This window comes from Temnothorax longispinosus, chromosome 8, assembly GCF_030848805.1.
Source record: "Temnothorax longispinosus isolate EJ_2023e chromosome 8, Tlon_JGU_v1, whole genome shotgun sequence".
Classification (NCBI taxonomy): Eukaryota; Metazoa; Arthropoda; class Insecta; order Hymenoptera; family Formicidae; genus Temnothorax; species Temnothorax longispinosus.
In genome coordinates, this window is record NC_092365.1 from 15,412,113 (window position 1) to 15,437,220 (window position 25,108).

Below are 25,108 nucleotides of genomic sequence, written 5' to 3' on the forward strand. Positions count from 1 at the left end.
GCTCGAGGGCGTTACGGCGTTTCAAGGAATCACACAGGTGAGGTCTCCTCACCTCGGTCGCTCTTCCACGCCTTCTCCCATACACGGGTTTCCTCCTCGTCCGCTAAAACTGGTCCCGACTACGAGGACCAAAGCTGGGTACGGTCGAGCGTTAGCGGTCGCTGGCCTTGTACCCTTTTATACGACGGAACGGAATAGAGGCTCGCTCGAGGCTTTCCAGAGCGAGAACTCATTTTCGGAGTCGAAGGATCGCAATAAGAGTGACAGAAAGCGAGCCGGATATTGCCGTACGAAAGCAAATAGAACGGCACTTTATTTTCTCTTTCTCTCTCTCTCTCTCTCTTTCTTTCTTTCTTTCTTTCTATCACAGTCGAGACTACGAAATACAAATACATACCATATCTCACGTCACCAACAATAAAATTAGAATATACATGTATATAGTATATATAATAGCAAACGAATAAAAGTCAAACGATGAGATACCGCCGCGACGAAAGAAGACGTTATCTTACAGTTTACAGAAAGACCGAAGGAGCGATTCCTGAGAACATGTATGATAAGGTGTCCAAAGCGACCAGCATAATATATTCGACGCACGTCGCAAACTATAGTATACGATACGTAAAATTTGTGTATGGCATGAAATAAAATCCACGACTATCGTCTATTTTAAGTGACTGTTGACGCTCAAGAGAGAGTTGCGGTCCACAATTTATTTTATTAATTCAGTTTAATTCTCATAAAAATCATTTTCCTCGCGCATTATGTTGGAGAATTAAAGTTAGAGAAAAACGTCATTTTTTAAAAAAAGAAACTTTTTGCCAAGATAAATTCAGATTATCCGAAAAAATCAAGTCACGTCTCGTTGTTTTATCGGAAATCAGTCGGAACGCCGAGGAGAAAGATTTTTATATCAGCTTTTCAGAAGGCAAAAACTGATCGGCTCCACTTTTTATAAATTTCGTGATTTTAACACACGATTGGTTCACAATCTCACCGATTTTTTCTACTTATCTCATACAGTTGTTTGATTTGATTTATGACAGGCTTGCTTATTTTATCTTCGGACATACGTCGCAGCTACCTATCGTACGTATCATCAAAGTCGCTTCCGCGATAAAACGCCGGCATCTCACACTTGTTGCACGGCGCGACAAATCTCGGCTGGGAATATTTTGACAAAACAAACTCACGTAGTCTACGCTAAGCACACGAGGCCTGAATGAAGCCGTACGATGCGCCTCCGGGGGTCTTACCGTCTGTCTCGTGCGTCAACAGTGGTACACACGATTTAAATACGATACTATTAACAACTATTCTCTTTTCAGATGCCGCGGTAACGTAACGTACAGCATCCAAGGTAGATCGTTGACCCGCGGCCACTTAAAGACGATGTGAGTCGACGATGCCTCGCGGACGGATCGATCGAGACAGAGTCCTCCTTGCGCGATGCACACGAGCCGTTGTGTGCACGCAAAGAATTCACGACTCGTTATTAATATCTATCGATCTACCGCGTGTTATGTATAACGCGATACACAAAGAGCATCGCGCCGTGTCGCAATTATCGTTACGTTTCATCTTATCGTCAGATCGCGCGTCTTATATACGCACAGACACGGACCTTCTCGGAATTCCACGCGTACACGTGTAAGCAACGATTTTTAATTAATTAATGAGAAAGCGGTATTCCTCGCGCGCGCGAAGAAAGGACGTTCTAACGTTGTTAGTCTACTTTTCACTCGTAATTGCTCTTGATTAAATTGAAACGCACACACTTGTATATATACATATATATATGTTAGCCACTACTGCGGCGTCCCTGACCGAACACGCTTCCTCCGTCGAAGGTATTTGATAAGATTCGAGATTCAGCCGACGAGCGATTTAAGACGATCGCGCCCGAAAAAAGGACGAGTTGGACAGTTCTCGGACGAATAATAAACTAAGCGCGATCATCTCAGGGACATGATACATTCAGACAAATGTCTAAATGTGCGAGTCCATCGATCGTATTCGAGACGGTGCTGAAAGTCGATAATTACCTGTCGTCGTCGCCCTCCACAGAGGAATAAATGTGGTTTTTTTTTCTCAACGCTCTTTTCAAAGTTTTTTTAAATAGTTCAGGTAGCGTACCTACCGTCGAGGAATATCCGGCTGGTCAGAGGTGCCTTGTATTAAAAATCAGCCTCTCGGCAAAAATCAGACGCGCTATGTATAGTTTATCTTATATACGTGAAATTTACCATTTTTGCAGAGTAATGCGATTTTTTGTAAGATCGGCGCTTTGGTTTTGCGTGATGCATGAATTCACATAGTGATTCTTCGATAACGGTGCCAGTTAGATTGGTAAGGCCTACTTATTGTTAGCTTACTGTATAACTGCGTTAAATAACAAGGGAGTACGCGGCGAGCTCGCAAGTCGCAGCTCACCGTGGCGCGAGCTAAAGCTATCAACTATTCTCGATTCGTCTCCAGGAATTTCCTGCTCGCGGCGGAAGTCTCTCTGCTAACTCGACGGAGTCGACTACAAAGAAAGCAAGGCTGGCGCCTCGCGAAACGCAAGGCGAGTCTTTTCGTTGATTAAATCGGAAGGCACGTTGGACGCTGGCGGTTCGTCCGCGTCGGCGGCTAACATCGGTCGTCGCTTCGGGGTCGACGGTTCGCAAAGAGCGCAGAGAGGATCGGAAGTCATTCCGTCCTCTGTCTCTTTCTGTCTCTCTCGTCTGTTGTCATTTTCCGGGTGGGGGCCGACGATCAGAAACTCCCGCACTCCCGCAACACGCGATTTCCCAGCGGCATCGGTGGACGGAAGTTGTTCATCACCTGCGGAGTGTCAAAGAAGAAGAAAGGTCGGGATTATATAAAAACGAGGGCGTGTCGCGCGGGGTTGCTCCCCCCCGACGATCCGAAATATTATACATTCCAGCTCGTCGCCGAGACGACGCGGTGGCCGCGCGGTCGTCGACGTCTAAAGGCGTCCTGGACGCCTAAAAATAGCCTGTGACTGGTTCGCGGTATATCGAGCGAAAGAGAAGGAATAAAAAAAGAGAGAAAACGCCGACTCGTTGCGACGATATGCATCTCTCGCGGCTGGAAAATGGTAATCGCGTCGCGCCGCAGAGGCGTTCGCCGTGTCACGTTGATCGCCAATCGGGACTCATTTATCAAACCGGGGGGGGAAAAGGGATATCGAGGGAAAACGATACGGGGGAATTCTCGGAACCGTTTAGATAAGGGACCAGCGACTCGCAACATGCGGGGGCAGCTGACCGGAGATAAAAAGAAGCAGCGTCGCGGAAACGGAGGTGCGATAATTCTTTCCGCGATACTTTTTTCGCTTACCACTCCGTGGTTCTCGTGGCAAGGGCACTCCTCGCCGCGCGGAAACTTTCGCAGATTGCGGAAGATGTTGAGCTGATGATGGGACACCTCGATGTACTTTTTGAAGAGGATCCAAGTGACGCTCTCGTTGCACGGCGGCGTCGTCAGCGAGCCCAAGTACGTCCAGTATCCGTTGTCGTCTAAACCAGAGGAAGAAATTGCAGTAGTTTCTCGCGCGGAAATAAAAGCGAAAGGAAATTTATTAAACTGACAACTAAAAGCGATAAAGAGACATAAATGCGATTGCTTAAATCAGTAATAACATGCCATTGATGAGACTATAGGCGTGACGCGTATTATATTACTTGATCGCATATTTTTAAACAATCACGTTTGTGATTGTGATTTTATCTTCCAACGCGATATAGCAGAATTAATGTCAAAATAGCTACGTCGCGTCGGATTTCATTTGGAGATTCAATCATATCTCAAAACCGATGTTCTCGCGATAATGTCTTTTAATGTCTGAATTGTTTCCCTTTTTCTGTCATCCTACCGCACGTCATACAAATCGCAGTTCAGTGATGGAGAAAATTACCTCGTGAATGTAATTTCACTATTTGATTAATGTACTGTCTGTCGGAGAGGTGTATTTCGTGTAAGTGCTGACCCTCCATATTCGTCTTATCTTTCGGTGTTATCGCTGATACCCGAGCGACATTTCTCCGAAATAATATCGATAAGTAACGCTAACGAGGACACACTACGAGGGTCTATAGGTGAACGTCTGAATAAAGGTCTACATAGGAATAGTTGAAATATATCCACACATGCGCAACGCTATATTAGGCATATCGGTTACAAAAGATAAAGAATCAGTGCGCACTAAGCAGGATTAAATTGTGAGGACACTATCATTGACGTATATGATATTTGTGCAAATAATTCGCTTGCGAAAAATAAAGGAGTGGATACTAAACGAGATTAAATTACGAGGACACTAAATTGTGATATTTGTACAGATAAACGCATATAAATATGTCGTACAGTAAAATGACGAACTTCCATAAACTGATATAGGGATTTGCATCGCGAAACAGCTGCTCCTCGCGCAAAAATAAATTCGTCTTTTTTACGTCAGGATATGGAAAAAAAAAACCAATTACTGACTACGACGTGCAGATCGTCACATCATGCCAATCATTTTATGACATGCGTCCATCCCGACCGTGCGCGTTTGACATGCAAGGCTTCGGAAAATTGGAGGCTGCTGAAAAATAACCGTAGGATAATCGCGCTCGAGGCGTTTCTTATTTTTTTTCCGAGGCATTGCTGAAAAGCGGGAGCCCCACGCTCGAGCGCGTAGACATGCTCTCTTTTTCTCTCTCTTTCTCTCTCTCATTCTCTCGCACGAATTAGTCCAAGGCGATACGAACGTACGAACCTTGGAAATCCCATTTGTTCTCGTGGCGTGGTATGATTCGGTCGGCCCAGCGCATGCACGGATTCACGCATCTCTGCGTGCCGGCCCGTCCGCCGCGCACTGTGCGTGCACGACGCAAAGCGAGAGCACAAGGTATATGCGATAGAAATTTCGTTAGTCGATGCGTTAATGCAGAGACACGCGCCAGGCGATTGTTAACGTTAACGAATGGCTTCCGTCATCTCGCAGACGGTTCTATTACTTTGTTGACACCGTTTAATGTTTGGTCTGACTTGGCTGCGAGCCAGGATTGCAAATATATGTATTATATATAATAATATAATATAAGAATATAATAAGCACGTCATCTCAAAGTTAAAATTTATTTTTCAATTTTACAAGGCCCACTTTAAATTAGCGTCGTTTGTAGGAAAATCTTTGCAGATAAACGTGTCTTAAGAAGCATTTGAAAGCTAAAGATTTAAACTTTAAAATGCTTTTTCAAACATTACTCAAACATCATTTTTTTTTCGCAAAGATACGTGACTTTGAACTTGGTCTTTTTTAGCGCTGATTTTAAGTGGCCTTTTAATTTTGTTTTGAGTAGTGTATTATATATTATATTATATTATATTATAATATTATTATATATTTTATATCATAATATAAATTTATATGTATATATAAATTAATTAAAGATAGATGAGATAAAAGCAATTTTACTTGTCTTATTTTCGATCTCATCAGCTGTTTCTCGTTCGAATTAATTAATTTACATAGGTCAAAACTATTACAAAGTTACATTACGTTTCGATCAGCTTGCGCAAACAGGTTTAAGCTACAATTGAATATGAATATTACAGGAGGAACAACAAGAATGGATCACGGACACTATGCATCGATGAATAGACGGAATGTTTGATCAAAGAGACAATCACCAAATTACCCGGGCGATTATATTCGATCGGGTCGATTGTAACTTACCGGGAAGAAGTTTACCGGGGTCAATAGGTTCCGTAATTTCCACGACCTCGTACTTGTGCGAGACGTACGGTAGCAGTCGGGCGATTTTGTCCATTTCTTCGTGAGTTTTGCCGACCTGCAAGCAAATTGTTTGCTTTCCTTCCTTTCCGATTATAATGACACGCGATTTCACGAGGCCGAGACATAATTAAGCCGCTTTCTCTCAAGCTAACGAGCTATATTCTCAATTAAATCCTCCGATCGATAAAAAGATACCGCATATCCCAGATTTACGCGCGTTCCTGAAATTTAATATCTGTAATTTCATTTAAAAAAAAAATTCGCGACACTGAGTGTGAGTTGATAAAAGGCTCAGGAATTTATCGCGAATTTAATTAGCTCCCCTGTCGAATATCGTTGAACAGCGACCGTAATGATCGGCGAAACAGCGACACGAGGAACAAATAGAGGCGATAAAAAACGCTCGACATTGAGCCGTTGATTACGCAATGTCATTTTTAGAATTGTCTGCCGCATTTTGTCGCCGTGTCGCACGTGGCGCATAAATTTCCTTCGATATGTTCGCGCGCTCTAACGCGACTTCGACGTGTCCTAAAGCTGTGCGCGACGTTTACGTAAGATATAATCACGTTGATGCACCGGCGGGCGCGAGGAAAGCTCGCTTCGCGAGTATTTTCCTGTTCCGCGAGATTTATCGCGTCCGATCTCCGTAACAATGTAACTTCTCCCGCCGCGCTGCGCCGCGCCGGCGAGAAGTGTATCATTTGCTCGAATAGAATTTTGCAATTGCGATCGTCGCGTTCTCCATGAGATACCGCGCAGCTGCAACCTAAATATTAGACACAAAGCGCCGTGCAAAGCGGAAGAGGGATAATTGCCGTTGCACGCGATCGTGGTATTCTTCTCGCTATACGAAAACGAATGCGAACGACGAACGCGCCCCGCCGAACGAGAACGCGTGTTTGCGTGTCTCGTTTTCGAGTCCGATACGGCGACACGGCGTAATTATGTCAACGTCTCTCGTCGTTTACATAATCGACCATTCGGCGACGATCGTGGCGGTGACACCTCCGCACCTCCACGGGGATTCTGCTTGTCTGCAGCTTACGTCTTATGTAAAATACCTAACTTGACTATAGATAGATAGATGCATATACTACGGCGAAAATAAGCGAATTAGAATCCCCGAGTGGAAGAGGTGTGGCTTCCGCGGGCTGACGACACGCTTGTATAAACATTTGACGAACCAATATATATTGAGTATTCATAGATGCAAGATATCGCTTTTGATAAAAACAAAGAAGGTGAAAAATACGTAGCTTTTACATTTTCAATATACACAGGAAGAAAGAATATTTTTGGCTTGAAAATATCTTTAGTTTCAACGTGGAAATCTTGAAATGAGATTACATTGATTGCGTTAAACGAAGGAAACTTGCTTGAACGAAGTCATTTTATATATAGTTCGAGCAAGAAAAAAAATTGAAACAAAAAATTGAAATTCTTATAAGAAGATTATAGATTGTTGATGCGTATATACGAAACGACGAATAGTTTAATTTGAGTATAAGTTTTGATTTGATACATTTTTTCTGTGTAGTGCAAAAAAAATAGATGCAGTTCTAATCGGACTTATTCTAATTGTATAAATTCTTTTAATATTCAACAATTAATTGCAACACGCACGTTGATCTGATAAAAACATTTATAACGTTACGAACCTTAAGGAAGACCCCCAGAACGGCCAGACCGTCAGAAGCTTTCGCGGCTTCGGCGAAGGTCTTGTACTTGCTCGTGTTCCAGTGCACAAGATGTAGCTGAAACCAAACGTTGTCGTCCAATGAATCTAAATCGTCGAGCATTAAGTCTAATAGCGGGCAATCAGGGTGGAGCGGAACGGCAGGTCGACTGGCAGTTAACGAGTACTTAATCCTTGCAAATGGCCAATTGAGAAATATCAATTTCTGCATTTCTACCATCGAGAAAGTCCGATCTTCAATGCTTTTGTGCCGTTTTGATTATACACCATTAACCATTTAGGATATTCTTCTTGGCCGTGATTTACGTTACTGGATCTCAAAGAAACTTCGTCAGCATCGTCGATAAATGATAATTGCGTTTGACGGGTGGTCGTTAGAGAGATATTATGTAATCAGTGCAGCAACTGGACGCTCGCTCTCTCTCTCTCTCTCTCTCTCAAATTCCGCGGATATCCGTGTGCATCCGATCGACCCGGTTTCCCAGATACGAGATCGCTACGGGGGGATATCGCGCATACATTCGCCGTGTTAGAGTCTTGCGATGAAGCGAACGTTGCGTCGCGGAAAAAGCGCGTCCGATGGAAGAGACCGTGCGCGGCGTTCGAACGCCGCGAAGTCATTGCGATCGCCAATTGACTCGCTAATGCGCTTCAGACTCGGTCGTTTAATTATCATCGAGTTTCGGCCGGAAAGTCGCCGGTTAAGCGGCGCGCTCGTTTCCAAGAGAAATCGCGATCTCGTTCGGGGAATAGAGTTTCGCGTCTAAATTCACATTCAAGAATAGTATACTAAATCGTCGCGTAATCTCAAACGTGTTTTGCTGCTCGACGATTATTATTAGATACATCGTAAGACGAAGAAATTTTTCCATCGCATCGAAGAAGAGTCATCGATATTTTCTCGATCGGCGCCGGCAGGATCAAGCTGAAGTCACCTTTTTGATAGATTAGAGACTCAGTGCTGCGTAGACGATTGCATAATCGAAAGCGATTTAATCGCGAGTCGAGCAAACAAATTTATTTTACGCTTACAAAATAAGCCAGCAAAAGCACCGAAAAAATTCCCACGATGAGCGCATCCGTCCCGGAATCGCGTCAGAAAATGTGCCCAGGAAATACGCAATTTTCTCCCGCGGTTAATTATCGGCATTCTTTTCGCAGTTCGCGAGCGGGCGTTTTGTTCGCGAATTGTTTTCGCCTTCGAAAATTCCTTCGGTGTCCACAATGCGCGCGTGTGTGGACGCATACATCTCGTTACACGAATCGGCTATTATTCGCGCACGCGAGTGGCGGTTTCGACGATAATGCCCATTATCGTTTCCACTTCACGCGCGCGTTTGTCGTTTCTTTCTTTCTTTATTCGCAAACCGATACACGCGGCTTTGCGGACAGACGCGCAGCTGCTAGAGCATAAAAAGACCTTTGACACGTCACTCGGTATTCTATCAATGCGGACATATGCGACGATAATAGCGCATTATTTACGAGATAAATGAAACGTCTGCATAATTATATTATTAATGTTTGTTCGCAATTAGCGTCTCTCTGTGCCGCGTTTTGCATACTCCATAAAGTTTTCTATTTTTATCCGCAGAAAAGCCATCTCTCTCTCGCGTCGTGTTTGCGGACGACTAATAACTAGGACTAAAGCCTCGGTTTGTGTTCGGTAAAACGATCGCGCTAATAAATCGCACATGGCGCGGTTCTTGGACAAGGTCGACGTCGCTCCTCCTCGCGGATGGTCGGCAAACGGAGTGAATCATACTCTCAATGTGTGACTGGATTGTTAACGAGCTACTTTGGCTATCAAGTAGAATAATTGCACTCGCTCGTCGTACTCAAGCCGTTAAGTTAAAATATAGTTAGCGGAGCGAGCGAATCCGAGGGCGCGACGTTTAAGGGCGATTACGTTAACGTTTTAAAAAGAATTTATTATATTCATTATATTCTGTTACTAATTATATTCTGTACCTCTCCGGCGAAGGCCTGCCCGTCGACCGTGTGTTCGGATCCTCTGGAATCGCTGCATCCCCAGTGACAGTGATACTGCTCCAGCTTGTAGACGTCGTCCATCAGCGGTCCGCCGCTCAAAACTGTCGACAAATCGAGATATAATCGAGATTAGATGAGTAGATGCACGATACGGCAACACTACCGCGATAAGATATGCAAATGAATGGGTAAACGTCTAAATTAGGTCCACGTAAACGTAGAAATTCTCGGAGCACGCTTCCACGAGGCGTCACGAACGGACGTAACGGCCGGGCCCGTGGCAGGCCGCTTTTATTACAGGATACGCTTGATTGGCCAAACCGCGCGGACGGGAACTATAACGAGAGAGAATCGTCGCATTTGCACTGCATGCGACGCATTTGCGTCGTGACGTATTTTATTATTTTGTGTTTCGCCTCCACTTTAACCGTGATAAATTGTTGGGGAAAATTTGGCGCGCCAAGTCTTGCGTTTTCACGGAATTTTCCTGTACAAGAGACTCTAAAATTATTTATTATGTACGGCAGGCGCGATGGAAATTTTCACAAGATGTTTGTGCGCTCCGAAAGTTATTTCCAAACCTTTATAAAATACAATAAAAAAAACTACGTTGCTTCAGGAAGGTCTGCTTTATTTTACTTATCGATCGTTTGTGTGTTCTCGTATTTGTTTCCCCAGCAAATATGCAATTTTGCACAATATTGGCAATTTCCGTATGTTTAATTTCGAAAGAGGCCGCTTATCGTGACGAGTGCCTGAGAAGTGACGCCGCGACTTTATTATCGCGACATTCTATCTATTGTTTTGTGTCACATATCGCCGTACCGAGCGCTCTGCCCCGCTTCGTGCCACATATGAATACACATAATACGCCACGGCACGGTCGTCCTCATTTCGAATACGCCCCGAGCACTCGGTACGAAGGTAAAAGCCCTAAGTGTGGCACGAAGTCGACAGTGAAACCTTCGTAACGATACACGAGTATGCGCGATCGGGTGCTTCGGCGCGAGAATTCGCTCTCGCCAGCCCCCTCGGGGCATGTACATATAATCTCGGAAATACATAACACCGTGACAATACAAATCGCATCGCGTTTGTTCCTTACGTAAGGTGTGCATGATGCACGAAATTAATAAAAAGCATTATGTAACTCATTCGTGCGGCGAACGCCTTTATACAACCCGCGGCGCTGCAAGAAGCCGCGGATTTAACGCGGCTCTAATCGCGTTCGGCACCGCTGCCAACGTTAACATGTTTACACGTTTAAATGTTTACATGTTTTAGTACGTTTAAGACGGAATGCGAGGCCGAGTATCGCTGAACTGAATCGTCTAAAATTATACCCCGGATCACTCCATCGCTGGACGGACGAGCGCGGCGTATTGTACAGCGCCGGGATTTCGCAACTTGCGCCGCACTTTGCAACCGCGACGATCTGCAATTCAAAGTTTCGACCGCAATGGCACGGAAAAAAAGATTAACTACTGTAGCATTTTTAGGGACACCTAATATTTTTTTTGCAGCGAGAGCTATAATTTAACAGTAGTAGCAAAACCTTTTACTCCAGCTGTCCCTATTTTGCAACTAAATTCGTTAGTAGCTAATCCTTTTTTCCATGCAACCTCGGATTTCCCCTTCCTGCTTAGAAAAAAGTTTTTCATCGAGTCATCGATCGTCGTTAAATACAATCTATTCTAGCTTCGAGCGACGTTTTCGTTGTTCGTGCCACGATAACTCGTCGTACAAATTTTTACTCTCGCAGAGAGGAGACGGGGAAAGGGGGTGTCCGAAACGAGAAAAGAAAAATAAGACGAGAATCCGTATCGCAAAGTGCGACACTCACATGTGCCCTCGGCATCGGTGTCCACCTGCCAGCAGTAACCGGGATTGATCAGCTTCCGGGATGCTGTGGAGGGATATTTCCAACGCAGGGGTTTGCTGCTCAGAGCCTCGTGATCGGACTCCGCCCGCTTGGTCTCGATGTTCACCGGGCTCTGTCTGGAGCCGGCTGCCATGGGGAACTTCGTCACCCACGTGCTGGGTCCTGCAACACATACACATGCAAATTAAAAAAAAAAGAGGATAAATTCCAGTTACGTTGAAGCGAAGACAGATAAGGATCAGTATACCGAGAACAATGAATTTCGACAAATTTGTCGCGGTGACAAGAATCAGCGGAAATGAAGCAGACGAGCGATCATCTGAGATTTCTTCGGTTTACAATCAATCTATGAATATAATTTTGCGATAAGAATGGCACGTGTACCGTGACAACAAAGATAGTACCGCGCGCGGTGATACGAGCTCGAGCTCAAGCAAATTGAGAGAGTTCGCATGCCAAACTCCGAGCGCGAAACAAACTCTTTATCGCGATGCACGTCACGTGCCGATAATAGATTCAAGTTCGCACTTATCGAAATTCCGGTCTACGTGGACCACTCCTTCAACCATAAAGTTTGTTTCTTTCCCACTTAGTACATACGGACACGAAAAACGCGAATAACGTTTGCAGAAGTAATAACATTCACTTATTATGACTTATTAACGACGCGATAAACGACGTTGGAGATAATCCATGAAGGCCACGTCGGGAACTTGTATGTAATTTATTATAAATTCAAATAAACTAACGAAAATGTTAATTAAAAAATGATGTCCGCGCGGATGTCACGTCGCGCGCCAATTTCGACGACACGCGAAAGCTGATCAAGCGCATTATCCTTAATAATTTCGCATGCTCCTTATCTGTAGACGTGCGTCACGTGCCGACGCATTAATCTTTCTTTATCGGGGCACGTGATCTCAATGTTGTTTGCTTTTTATAATTAGATGTCGAACGCGTCGCATGCGACAGATTGGGAGAGCTAAGAAAAATTAATACCTAAATTAAACAAGCTGATCGATTGATTAAGCGCGAGACTTGCAACGTTTGAATCTTGCGTTTAATTATGAGATCACTATGTAATGTAAGCGTTCGTGCGAATCTCACCTGACAAGTTGCGGTCAATCGATCGCCATCGCTCAGAACGTAATTAAATTCGCGGAATTAAATTAATTGCTGCGATTTGCTTCATCATGTTACGTACAATATAAGATCATACACACAGAGTATATTTGTTTATATTTGAAAGAAAATGAAAAAGATTAACTCTAAGAAATCTAGACGGTATAAAATCAGGAATCGACAGAAAATATGATATTTAAAAATTGTTAATTATTAAAAATTATTGTCATATAATACGAAAATGTGAGCGAAATATCAGAGTGACCCTGAACGCAAAGCCTCACGGCTGCATTTCATATTTACACGATGTTCGCACAATCGTCCATAAAATTGAAAGCGCGGAGCTGCACAGAGTGAAACGAATTAGTCATTCGCTGAGCGTAAGAGCGTAAGAAATCCGCTCGCGGCATTGAGATCGGCGTGTCACGTGAATTCCCATTGAAGGATAGCTCCGCGGTAGTAACAAAAGCAGTCGTTTATCCGGCTCGAGCCGAAAAACGTCGCGATAACGGTACGCGAGCTCGCAACGCTTGCCACATAACTGATCAAAATGAAAGTTATCAGCGAATTGCAAACACCGCGAGAACTTTGAATGAAGGAGAGATAAAAATCAAAGATAATTAGACAATATCTTTCACCAGTTATATGCTAGCAATATATGTATCGACTAGATAGTCTCAATATCTAAATATCCACTCGAGTTACCTGAAGATTATACTTTTGCCTACTTAATTTATTATTCTCGTGAATATTCGACTTTGATCAGTTCGCTTACTGCTTAAGCACTCTTATGTAACGTCAAGTTTGCTTTGTATTTTATACGATTAACATAAGAGATTCCCATTATCGGGGTCAAGATTACGAAAGATTTCTTTATTCGTCATAACAGGCTTACTCGAGCTTAACCATAATAGTTAATTATCAATGTAAATGACGGAAAATTACAGTGACATCAAAATATTATTGCCGCTGAGAGATTGAGGCTACCGACATGGCTTATACTATCATCAGTCGACGTGACGATTAGAATCCTTGTCGCAGAGTAGATAATAAGAACGACGCTCGTTTGAAGGTTCGTTCAACCTTGCAACGCGATGATTCAACGAATCACAGGAAATATCGTAAGGCCGAATGCGGAAAATCGTGAATGCATGGTACTTGGCAAATATTTCTCTCTCTTTCTCTTTCTCTCTTTCGATATCGCAATCCTTTTGTACCAACCAAAGAAACTTAACACACCTTTCGCACAAACACATGTGCGTTTTTCCACCTATGTATTATCAATGTAGTAATCCTGAGTCCATTAGCCGTCTGCATTATCGGAGAGCCCGTTATTACGTTACGTATAAAAAATGGTCATTAAATGACAGTGCCTCGTCGCGTTCTGCCACGTGTCATTCTGCGTCGCGATATTTAGATATTTAGATATTTCTGTCGTGAAATCTCTCTTCTCATTACGTTTTATTTATATCCCTAATGCGCGTATAGCATTATATGTTAGATAGCAAAAAAAGAAAATTCCTATTCAATATTCACGAGTCGCGGATCAAAAGGCTAAACGGAGTCGATTTTCCTTTTGAACAGCGACTTTTGCTATTCGCGTGAGCAAATATTAATTTTATAATATACGACATACATACTTAATCGTTAGGGAAAAGAAAAGAGATAACCACGCCGTTCGTATTAACGAATGCGATGTGCAAATAAGTCGTCGTACGTAGGCTTCACCTGCACGCGTGCATTATAAGCGCGAATGGCAGCCTAGAATGGCAGTCTGCGTCAGTCGGCGAGCAATTTGCAGGTAAATCGTCGCGAACGAAGACGGTGACCGCGCGACCGTTCGCGGGAGAGGATTTCTCCCGCGATTCTCTCCGATTTTTTATGTGTGTGAACTTTCTTTCTCCGCCGATAGTCTCACGCGCGATTTACGTTGCACGTGCACGGTCGTGAAATATCATCCTCTTCGCGCCCGCGGAACACAAAACGCGAGAGGCGGTAAATGAACGTGGGATCGACCGTAAATTAAATAAAATCCTCGCAAGATGGCTATCAGAGAGCTCGCTATAAAAATTCCAGACCGCGCCCGTAGATGTTTTGAGACTTGGCGTTACCCCAAGGGAAAATATAATCTCTTCTTTTTTTTTATTTTTTATTTTGATGTAACAATGAGATCACTTTCTATTTTTATCCCGGATGGAACTCGATTGAAATCGCATTCGCCTCAACCGACGACAACCTAAATCGATAGGGAGCATCGCGATAGCGAGTGGCGTACAAGTATATAATGCACGAATCGAAAACCCTTTTGTATAAAGTTTTCATTAATCTTTCAACGTCTTGGTCCTCTCTATTTGCTTTAAAAAAAACTCGGTTTGATTAAAAAAAAAATAAAACCCTCGGCTCCGACTTGATTACGATGCGCTTTAACGTGTCAATTTGTAACTCCGAATTGTCACAGCTTGCGCAATCCGCTTCGGCCAGTCGCTTGTTAGATCATACGCTATTACATCGCTTGCAATTATCTCATATATATGCTAATTAACAAAGATAGAATATCTGTCTTCTTCATTCACTTACAAGCACGATCAGGACCGACGTTCCGGTACTCGTTAGGCAGGGTGGAATACGCAAGTAAGGGGCTCGCCGTTCGCGATCGCGGGATTCCGTGCCCCGGAACGCCGACCTCGATTACCCCAAAATCCGAATTAATTTGCACGGGGCGTAATTTCATTTTCAAACGCCGTGGCGTGGAGTTCCGAAGATATCTAGAATAGAATTAGAGAAGTCAAGAGTGTATTATTCTACACGGACGCGTACTGGCAATCAGCCCCGAGCCGATTCGAAATTCTACGATCTACCAGTCGCGAGCCAAGATAAATCCGCTTGAAAAACAATCCCGCTCTCGGCCGCGGCGGGACGGCAGACCGCAATTACGCGAGCGGTGTCGTGGGAACGGCGGATTCTTCCGAAATAATTGATGACGGCCGAATCGCATCGATCAATTTCAAGCGAGCGGAGCCTCTCGCGAGCCGCGGTCGCGCGAGCGCGCGTTTAAACGACTCAATCATCCCTCTCTGCGAGATTTCGCCCTCCCCTCCCCCCTCGTTTTGGCAACGGGCCGATCCCCGAGGATTCGTATATACGTCGAATTCCCCCGATTCTCGCTCGGCGCGCATACAAATCGGTCGAAAGATAGCGCTGACAAATTGACTCGAGATTAAGGGCGGTTTCGGAGGCATGCACGGCAACCCCGTGCGGCGGAACAAAGTGAAACTGGGTCTGCGACCCCCTCCGGCCTTTCGTGTGCGTGCCCGTCCGTGTGGCCCGCGCGCGTGTTAGGCGCGCCTGTATACACTTCCCCGCGCAGGGAACACAGGTGCATCGGCCTAACGGCACTACGGAAGAAAACTATTGATTTTCATTTACCCCGCGGAGTCGTGCCCCGCGTTCCACGAGGTCTGCGAGGAAAGAAGGCATCCCCTTTCCCCTCCCCCCTCCCGGCCCTGTGGTCGCTTGGCACGGCCCGTTCGCCCTGCATTCGAGCGGGAAGACAATGGCCCCGGGTCAGTGAGCCTGCGGTGCCATCCGGAAACCGAGACGAAAATCGAGCGAACGGGGACAGGGGACGGAGGAGGAGAAACGAAATGAGTTGAACGACAGGGCTTTCCCTTCCACGAATTTCGATCTGTGTTCCGAGGTTCGCATGCTGACGACCGATGTCTAACATGTGGCCGCATTTTGACGCTACGGCGTTAATTAATACTGACAAACGAACGGCTTAAGGATCTCTAAAATATATATATTGTTGGATTAAATCGATAGTTAATAAAAATCATTGGAGCTAAAGAGCACTTGTGGAAAACCAGTCGAGATATCTTCGAGAGTTGTTGCGTGAAAGCGTTTCGCAGCGAAAGATTTTTAATGAGATATTATTATTTGAAGAATTAAGGTTGCGGGATCGATAATTCCACTAAAGAAAAACAAGCCGTTATTCCAGATGCGGAGTTTTTTTTTAGATTCCAATTTGAAAAGGAAAAACACGTCTTTCTCCTTTCCTTTTTAAGGAAAGTGATTTACACGTGCTGTCCGTCTTCTCCATTGTCTCTTATATTTCATAAAGTTTGAGAAAAGCATGCGGCCTTGCAACGAAATGAAAAAGTCGACGGGTCCATTGTCCAACTTTTCAGCGTTGGATGCGTTGACGGAGGAAGAGAAAGAAGAAAATCAGAGTAATTTGACCGTCGCGAAGGAAAGGAGAAAATTTTTGCGTAATTTAACCGGAATGTCCTAAAGAAACTTCAATCAATCATCCTCATATTTTTGTTCGAAACGCACTTTCTACCGTTGCGTTTTTTTTTTCAGGTAGTGACTACTTCCTAGGAAAAAAAAATATTCCGTTTTACAATGAAATCGCGCTTCGTGCCTCTTTCGCAATGGGATTCAATTAACTGCCGCGATAGGAATTATCGCGAACGCGTTTCGTTCGCCGTTGGTTAATCTGGAAACGAGATACCAGGCTTGCGGCTGCCAGCCAGCACTGATTGTAACGTTAAGCACAGAAATACCCCGGTTAGATATGTATATTGAATGCACGACGATTGACAAAGTGGCCAATCAATAATATCGATGCGCGCTTATCAGAAGTAATGTACGTACGAGGAAGACGGCCTGCGCACGATTTACAGGAAAATCATCGATTTTACAATTACACGCAATTACACAATCGCGGGTATTAATTATCTTGAGAGTTACAATTTTCACCGAGACCCTTCTATCCGTTTTCCTCGCAATTTCTACTTTTACACATCCGTGCTGCTCAAGCGTGGTATTCATTTGCGATCCAAATTCGCGTGTAATTTGCGCGAGTCATTCCGGACACGCGCGACTCAAGTTTACGCGTAGCTTCGGGGGGAGCGCTTAAAACATTAACGAGCAATAATAAGGGAAAGTAGGCTTTGAAAGGTCAAACGCGGTTAGTTGTGCGTGAATTAACGCTCTGTGTGACATTCAATATAAATTATAAGTTGTAAACATTTTGAGCCACTTTCAGCAACGCGATGATAGATAAATTTAATAATCTCAAGTTCTCCGACGAACATAAGGTGAGTATTTAACAATTAAATGTATAAATACAGCGTAATTTAAAAAAAGAAATACCAGAAAAATTCTGCAAATATTCGTAGCCTCCAAAATATTCAGATTAGAAAAAAAATTATAAAATCTATGATTTTTAAAAGGAAAAACTGGAAAAATTCTGCAAACATTCATAGTCTCTAAAAAAATGTTTCGACTATAGCTAGGAAAAAAAATTATAAAATCTATGCCTGAAATATTTCTATTTTTTTTTCCTTACCATTTCGGAAGTAGTCCCACTCGTCCTTCGAGCTCATCCTCGCGTCCAGTTCGACCCGGGGATTCACGGGGAGTTGAGATCCGCGAAACTGAGGTCCGAGTAGAATTTGCACCCGCTCGTCTTGTCCGCTCGGGCGTCGACTCGCGTCGATCGGACGTACGAGCACTCGCGTTCCGCGGTCGTCGGTGCGTCTGGGAAGCGACGTCGACGGGATCGTCTCGACGATCGCGTCAGAATCCCGCGACGTTCTCGCGACGAGGGACGAAGGGCCGGCGCGGTTCGCGGCCTCGGCGATTTTGAGATTTCGCGAAACCCGTCTCGGGGGTTTCGCGAGATTTTAAATTCAGAGTGCGCGAGAAGAGTCCCGGCCGAGGCTCACAGCTGAGCGCGTTTCTTTCCGAGCGGCCCGATACTTTCCCCGTGGCGGCCGCCGAGTCTCTGTCTCGTCTTTCCTTTTTTCCTTCCGCGATCGGGAAAGCGACCGACAGGCTTACGCGTACGACTCCTACGGCGGTAATACCGGCCGGCGCATCGGCACCGCTTTATAACGCGCGCGGTCACGTGACCGCGCGCGAGCGACAGCCGCGCATGCGCCGGTAAATATTTACACGTGCGCGCCCGCCACGCGTGCACACGTGCATGCAGCGGCGCATGCGACACCGACGGATCGATGATCGATAAATAATAACTGGGATGTCTAATGTCTTATTCATACCGTGTTTTTTTCGCAAGATTCATTTCGCCATCAAATAATAAATAAATCTCTTTTGAATACGTTGGTATACGAGAGATCTCTGTTGTTTTCCTGGGCGTAATTCGATTTCTTGGATGAAGTTTGAAAATCTCCGGGAATACCTTAAATATTTTAGAATACTTTGGATACTTTAAAATAGAGAGCGGAATTCTTCATTCCGTCACATGCATACGAAACTTCCAAGTTAACGTCGGTTATGACATTGTACTGGTAATTGACTTACACAATCGCAACTCTGCTGATGTAACTTTGTGCCATTTTAAGATCTTTATTTAAAATAGTTAGTTGCCGCTGTAATTTTATGTCATTTTGTGAATATATTTATATTTATAAGAAGGCTAGATAACTTTACGATTCGTATTTTATAAATGACTTTATGGATTTGTATTTATAATTAGTACAGCTATCTAACAATAAATTGATTTTAAATTCATCAAAATAAATGTTTGAATGTTAAAAAGTTTTGATCTGAAAATGAAACATATTTGCACGCGGCTCTCAGTTTTGCGAAAATTAAAAATTACATTAAAATTACTACATTAATTTTACCTTTAATTTTACTCGACACAAATAGGATAAATCTTTACTCTGATTTTGTCACTTTCAGGTAAAAAATTCGTGCCTAACGATAATTTAATAAAATATGCGGTCTTCGTAATAACAGTTTCTTCGAAGAAATGTATCTTCTAATTTTTATCGCGGAATCTGATTCGGCACGAGAACAAGTGTAACGGCAATTCTTGCCGCTTGTATTTATATTTAATGCTGTTGCAGAGAAGATATGTTTAGCTAATGGAGTTGTAACAACAAGATTAGATCGCTATCGTCTCCTCGAAGAAGCGATGTTTACTTACATTTACTTCCTTCGAGTAACGTTTACAAACGATGAGCAATCTAATCGCTCGAGAGGCACACACGACTTCCTTTATCACTCACGGATAACGTTGTTCCGGCAACGTTACGTCACGAAACGTTCTACAAGCGTCATCATTTCGTCTTTATTGCGTAAATAAAGAGAGCTCCCACCTTCAATAAAAATTAATTCCCAGTGGATTCTGTAGTTGAATATCAATACGCTTAGCTCGGCTGCTCGAGAGATGTCCTTCTTCGTATGTAAATTAATTTTGTTAGATTTTCTATTGCTTGCTCGCAGACGTGCACCAAGATATCTCGACGACGCTCGACGGCAGCATTTTATCTTTTCGACTCGATCAATCCTTGAAACGCAGTGAATTGCGACGATTTCCTTCCGGCATGAGAGAACGTCACGAGACTCCAATTTTAGATCTTTCACATAGACATGCAATGGAAAACATGTAATAAAATGAAGGCGACGATCGCATCAATTAAAAGGTGTTTTTGTCAGAAATGCACTTACAATGGTTCCAATTTTTTTGATATTTGAGAAATATATATATATATATATATATATAAATTTAGGACGCGACTTGTGCTCGAAAAAGATAAGAATATAAACGGAACGATAATATATTCTACTTACTATTCACCTCTGAACAAACAAGATATATATCAGCTTACTTAATACTGCATGCCGAAAAAATTCATAAAGCTGTCTTAAGCTCTCTTATCGTTCTTCTGTTGTGAGACACAACCTTGCCTAAAACAATCAATGTGAGAGGTGTACTTATTTCCTCGCATGATGCAAGTCAGCGACGTAAACTACTTTGCATGTCAACGCGGAATACCGTGGACGCGTGGGACGAATAGAGAATCGTATCGTGCCGCGGTCTTGAAAATCTTATATAACCATGGGAATTCGAGTTTTCGAGTTACATCACATTTAATGCGCTTCTTTGCAATCTAATCTGCAAGATACCGAGTCGCTTACATGCTTGGCTTCCTCTTAAACTGGCTCAATTTTTACGAAAGCTATATAAAGGAGTTTTTTTAAAGCGCTGAATTTAAATTCCATGACTTCAAATGTAAAATGTATTATAAATTTAAATTTGTTGCAATTTCTAACTCAATTTAATCTTTTTTACGCAACAATCGTATATATCGTACGTGATAACAATTATATACAAAAAAAAAGGAAATGTCGAGTATTACCCAAAAGGAGATTTAAACCTGATCGAAGGTTATTAATCGAAGTTATTAGATACGTGATTAATCAGCAAGATTAATTTTCGTCGCGTGACTAACTGCTTAACTGATGTAGCTGTGGGATGTTCGGAGATGACGTCCCTAATCACGACTCACTCTTGAAGAATGAGCGCAAAGACGAGTCACGCAGTACCCTAAAATGGTTTTATTAACTCTTAACTTTACACGTGTTTCTTTGTCAGTATACTAGTCTCAGCGAGATATCTGTATATGTATATTAATTCAATATAATTTGTTTTACCATTTATTATCCGACGAGCCGTACCATTACATGGTCTCGAGATAAATCCATCCCGAAGCGTGGGCTCGGTCCGATATGCCGATATTTTCACGGATTTTGGTTCTTCCGTTTCCTCCCTCTCGAGATATGTCACTTAGCGAGAAGCTTAGAAGATAAATATCGATGGTTTCGTTAACCAACGGAGAAACGCGTTCGTACGAAAGATGTTCCGGCCTCGCCATCTCGCGAGTATGCCAACGCAAATATATTTTCCGATGTATAATATATCGAAGAGTTTTCTTTTTCACAGCGAATAAAAATAATCTGAAAATTCCCGTTGGTATACTTTTAAGTGTATATTACGTGTATATAATGTACAATTACGCTATTTCATTTCGAGTGACGCTTTGAAATATCCATCTTCATGCAGAGACTTATCTCTCCTTTTCTTCGAATCAGAGAATTAAATTGCAGACGGTCTGAAGCGTAATTCGAAACGAGACAACATAAATGCGTGTATATGTATATAGCTATGTATACAACATGTTCGTATAAGCGATGCGAGATAGGTTCTTTTTTTTTCCTCTGTAATGGAACTTTTTCACGTCGTGCCCGCGTTAGCCCGATTTTCCACCTCAGAAAGCGGCCGAAAGTCACAGTTTGCCGTCCCCCTCCTCTTTCATATACGCGATTATAAAATACTTTCGATCCATTCTCACACAGGCCAGAAAAGAGAGTCGCCGCAAGCGAGCGTATGGCTATTTGTGAAGTTTCATCCCATTCTCCTCGCGGAGAGTTCCCCCTCGCGTTGTCTCTATCTTATAAATATCGTACATGCCTATTTATACACATTACCATCATTTTCACAGTAAACGCAAGTTGCAGCGCTTTAGGGGATACGCAACGACAGAGCGATGATATGGATTAGAAGCGTGATATGGACTTGTGCTTGTTTACCGCAGATCACAAACGGAACGATTCCGTCCGTTTTGTGACGCATCGCAAACTCTTGGTTCGGATCCATCGACACTCTCAAATACCGTACCCTATACGTTACTCCTCCGCCAGCCGCGGCATCGTTACTTTGTGCGGATCTCGCCTGAAACAATAAATAAGACCCCAGCGTGGTCCGTCAGCGAATGCGAATTTTGATTTAAGCGTACGAACAAAGATTGACGTACGGACGTTAATTTTAATATCCTCCCCGCGCGCGCGCGCGGATTTGTATTTATTCTTCCAACGAGAATCGCGCACATACATCACAATCGTAAAGATAAATCCCACTTTGCGGCAGCGTTGATTGCGTTGCATTCAAGTCTTAGCGTAAAAATTTAACACAGAAGATCTTTATTCGTACATTATAAAAATAATATAAGAAAACATACTTACATATATTGATTCACGATATGAAAGCAATCGCGTACGGGCGACAATCGCGATCTCTCTTCCTAGTCTCTTCTCATAGAATTCTGCGATAAACAAGACGCGAGCGATATGAAGAAGGGTATACGCGCGAGGAAAGTCCCTGACACGCGACCGCGGCCGATGATCCTTCCCGTGACCCTTCTCGCGAGCGCGAGACTATTTTATGTTTAGTCACACAAGCGCGCTTCTTCGGGATTATAGAGATAAATCGTGGCCAATTTCGATACAACCGCGCGCGAAGGGAAACGAAGAATCCCAGCGCGAGTCGCGTATCACGCGGCTTCCTTTGCCATGCACTTAAATCCTCTACGTTATACAAAGACACGAATTAATTAGTCGTAATATTATATCGTGATTTATAGCTTGCACATACGAAACATCCTCGTTATTATCTTACATACGTATTAATCGTCAGCATTCACACCAGTATATAGGCGCGCCCGCGAACTCGTCGCTCCGCACGTCGTCGTCCCGGATGACGGACGGGCGAACGGAGCCCCGGCGAAAATTCGGGACGCATATGAAATTTCTTTCTTTCTTTTTTTTTTTACTCGTTTCTCGTATTTCCTTTTCAAAAATATCAGGAAACTATCGAGGTATCGAAGAAACGGCTGCGTACGTATCCGTACCACACCCCGCACTCTTTCGCCGCACCGATTGATGAGAGATAGTGCGTGCACGTATGTGTGTGCGTGTGTGTCTCGTGTGCGCGTGTATGCGTCTAGCAACACGGCGGTTAAAAAATTACAAAAATTATTGTAAAAAAATGCGCCCTAAAGAGTGCGAGCCACGCGTTTCTTAGGTTTTCTTTTCCGCGGTTACAAATATACGTTTCTTACCTCTTCCTTCCCTTTTTAAATATTAATTATTTTTTGGCTTGGTAACTATGTAAAAGTCTAAATTAAATAGTCTCGTCGCTGTGCAGTAACGTGCGCATCAATGTTTTTCTATTTTTATTTTTATCCTGAGTTAAGCCTTCGATGCTAAACTCTCACGTACGCATTCGTGAACCATTCGCGGGTCTGAAATAAAAAATTAAAAAAAAGTTATTGCGGCTGTTAAGTCGTAAAAATTGCGAAACGTCGGATTGTGCGTGAAACAAACAGTGGGTCTCCTTCGTAGCAAAAAGTAAATGCTAACAACTTGATTGGTCTGGCAGTATTTAAATTACACTGTCCAAATAACTGCAGACTGACGTCTATCGAACGGCAAATAGGTATTAATATACATATTTATATATATATATTTATATTTGTATATATTACCTATCATTAGTTTTTCTTATCTTAGATAAGTTATCTGCATGGCCTACTGTGCCAATGGAAGCATTTGCTGTCACTTTGCAATGGCATTGCATGTATCATAATCGTTCCTTTAAATGTCTCAAAAAACGTTTCAATTCTCTGATATTTTCTCCTTAACTAATAGCGATCGCCAAGCGAACTAGTTTATCCGCTCACGAGAGTAACATTTAAATCCGTTTCATTTATTTCGCCACGAATTATCCTAAATGGAGGGTTTAGAAAAGAACCTGGAATATATAACATTATATATATAACAGATAATATTATATTTAATATAATGTTATATTATATATATTAATGTATAATATTTAATATATATTATATTTGGTATATAATATTATATATCAAATATATTATATATACGTATATATATATATATATATCTTTAAACTGTCTCGCTTGGCGACACACCATGCATTTGTCGTTCTGGCAGTGTTATACGTTATAGGTGCGTAATATATTTCGTTAAGTCCATCGTTCTTGTTACTTGGAGACTCTCTGTAAACAGTAATTGCGATAAATCCGTAGAACCATATTAATTATACGTACGCGCTGTTATTCACAGTCGGATACCCTTATTGCTTAATAAATGGCACTGATTATTGAAATATTTATGAGTATCGTTGCTGTCTCGAATGCTATAGAGTCGAATAATGTACGTTTATTCCCTACCGCCGTCTCGGTTCTACAACGATCTAAACTAAATTCGCGTATCGAGTTCGGAGCAGTGGATCCTTCCCTACAATTGAATTCTTTACGAAAGGCAACACGTGATTTGTATTCCCATACTTCCTAGAAAATCTTTCCTTTTTCTTTCGCGTGAAATATAGATGATTGAGAAAGAGAGTATACGTCGATCGAATATCGACTGAGGAATATTTTTTTCTTTTTTTTTTCGTTAAATCGATGGTGAGACGTGCCGTTGCTGATACATATATAAAATAAGTAAAAACGCGCGCGGATTCGGAGAATGTTCTCGCAGAAGAATCTTCCATTCACGCCTCGCAAAGCAGTATATTGTCTCATACCGGGTGAATGGAGAAGGGCCTTCGTTCAAACGTCGCTATAAACGTTCAGAGTCCCACGATCGTCGTCGTCGTCGTCGCCAATTCGAGATTGCTTTTTATAATTAATTTGGTTTTGCTTGTGTATCGGTGAGTCTCCGAGCATTGCTAGCATATATTTACGCGTAGGCGAGTGCACCGTATTTTGTTAGGGAGGCACGTAGGGGGGCGGTTTCCTGTACGTTGGAGTGGGTTTAGGACGATTTTGCCGATTGGTGTCGCGATTCGTGGCGAACGGTGGCGGCGGTTGGTACGGCTCCTCGGAGTTCTCCTTCGCCAGCATCGGCACGTCGGCGCCATCCTCGGCTTTCTGATATTCGGGCGGTGGAAGAGGTGGCTTTTCCTCCTTGAGAATAACGGGTGACTTATTGCCTA

General features: G+C 43.1%; 2 protein-coding genes across 7 annotated transcripts in view; both read right to left on the reverse strand.

Moving 5' to 3' along the window:
- Window positions 1-328: 328 nt before the first annotated feature.
- On the reverse strand, window positions 329-18,366 carry Cah1 (carbonic anhydrase 2). 3 transcript variants are annotated; one of them, XM_071785954.1, is made up of 8 exons: window positions 17,843-18,366; window positions 11,329-11,529; window positions 9,465-9,586; window positions 7,456-7,551; window positions 5,735-5,849; window positions 4,772-4,870; window positions 3,349-3,527; window positions 329-2,829 (listed from the first exon to the last, which is right to left on the reverse strand). In XM_071785954.1, exons 1-8 carry the CDS (start codon window positions 17,877-17,879, stop codon window positions 2,761-2,763), a joined length of 918 nt encoding a protein of 305 aa, XP_071642055.1. In that variant the 5' UTR covers window positions 17,880-18,366; the 3' UTR covers window positions 329-2,760. The 3 variants fall into 3 exon arrangements, with proteins under 3 accessions (XP_071642055.1, XP_071642056.1, XP_071642057.1); XM_071785955.1 differs by lacking the exon at window positions 17,843-18,366 and adding an exon at window positions 15,067-15,201; XM_071785956.1 differs by lacking the exon at window positions 4,772-4,870 and having other exon boundaries at window positions 17,843-18,364.
- Window positions 18,367-20,850: 2,484 nt separating this feature from the next.
- The window catches only part of LOC139817687 (uncharacterized), a 59,179-nt gene continuing 54,921 nt past the window's right edge, over window positions 20,851-25,108 (reverse strand). For 3 of the 4 annotated variants that reach the window (XM_071785943.1, XM_071785942.1, XM_071785944.1), the window contains one exon: window positions 20,851-25,105. In XM_071785943.1, coding sequence (XP_071642044.1) covers window positions 24,882-25,105 — 224 coding nt within the window. In that variant the 3' untranslated portion in view covers window positions 20,851-24,881. The remainder of the gene's footprint in view (window positions 25,106-25,108) is intronic. The other variant, XR_011733294.1, reaches the window with a different exon arrangement.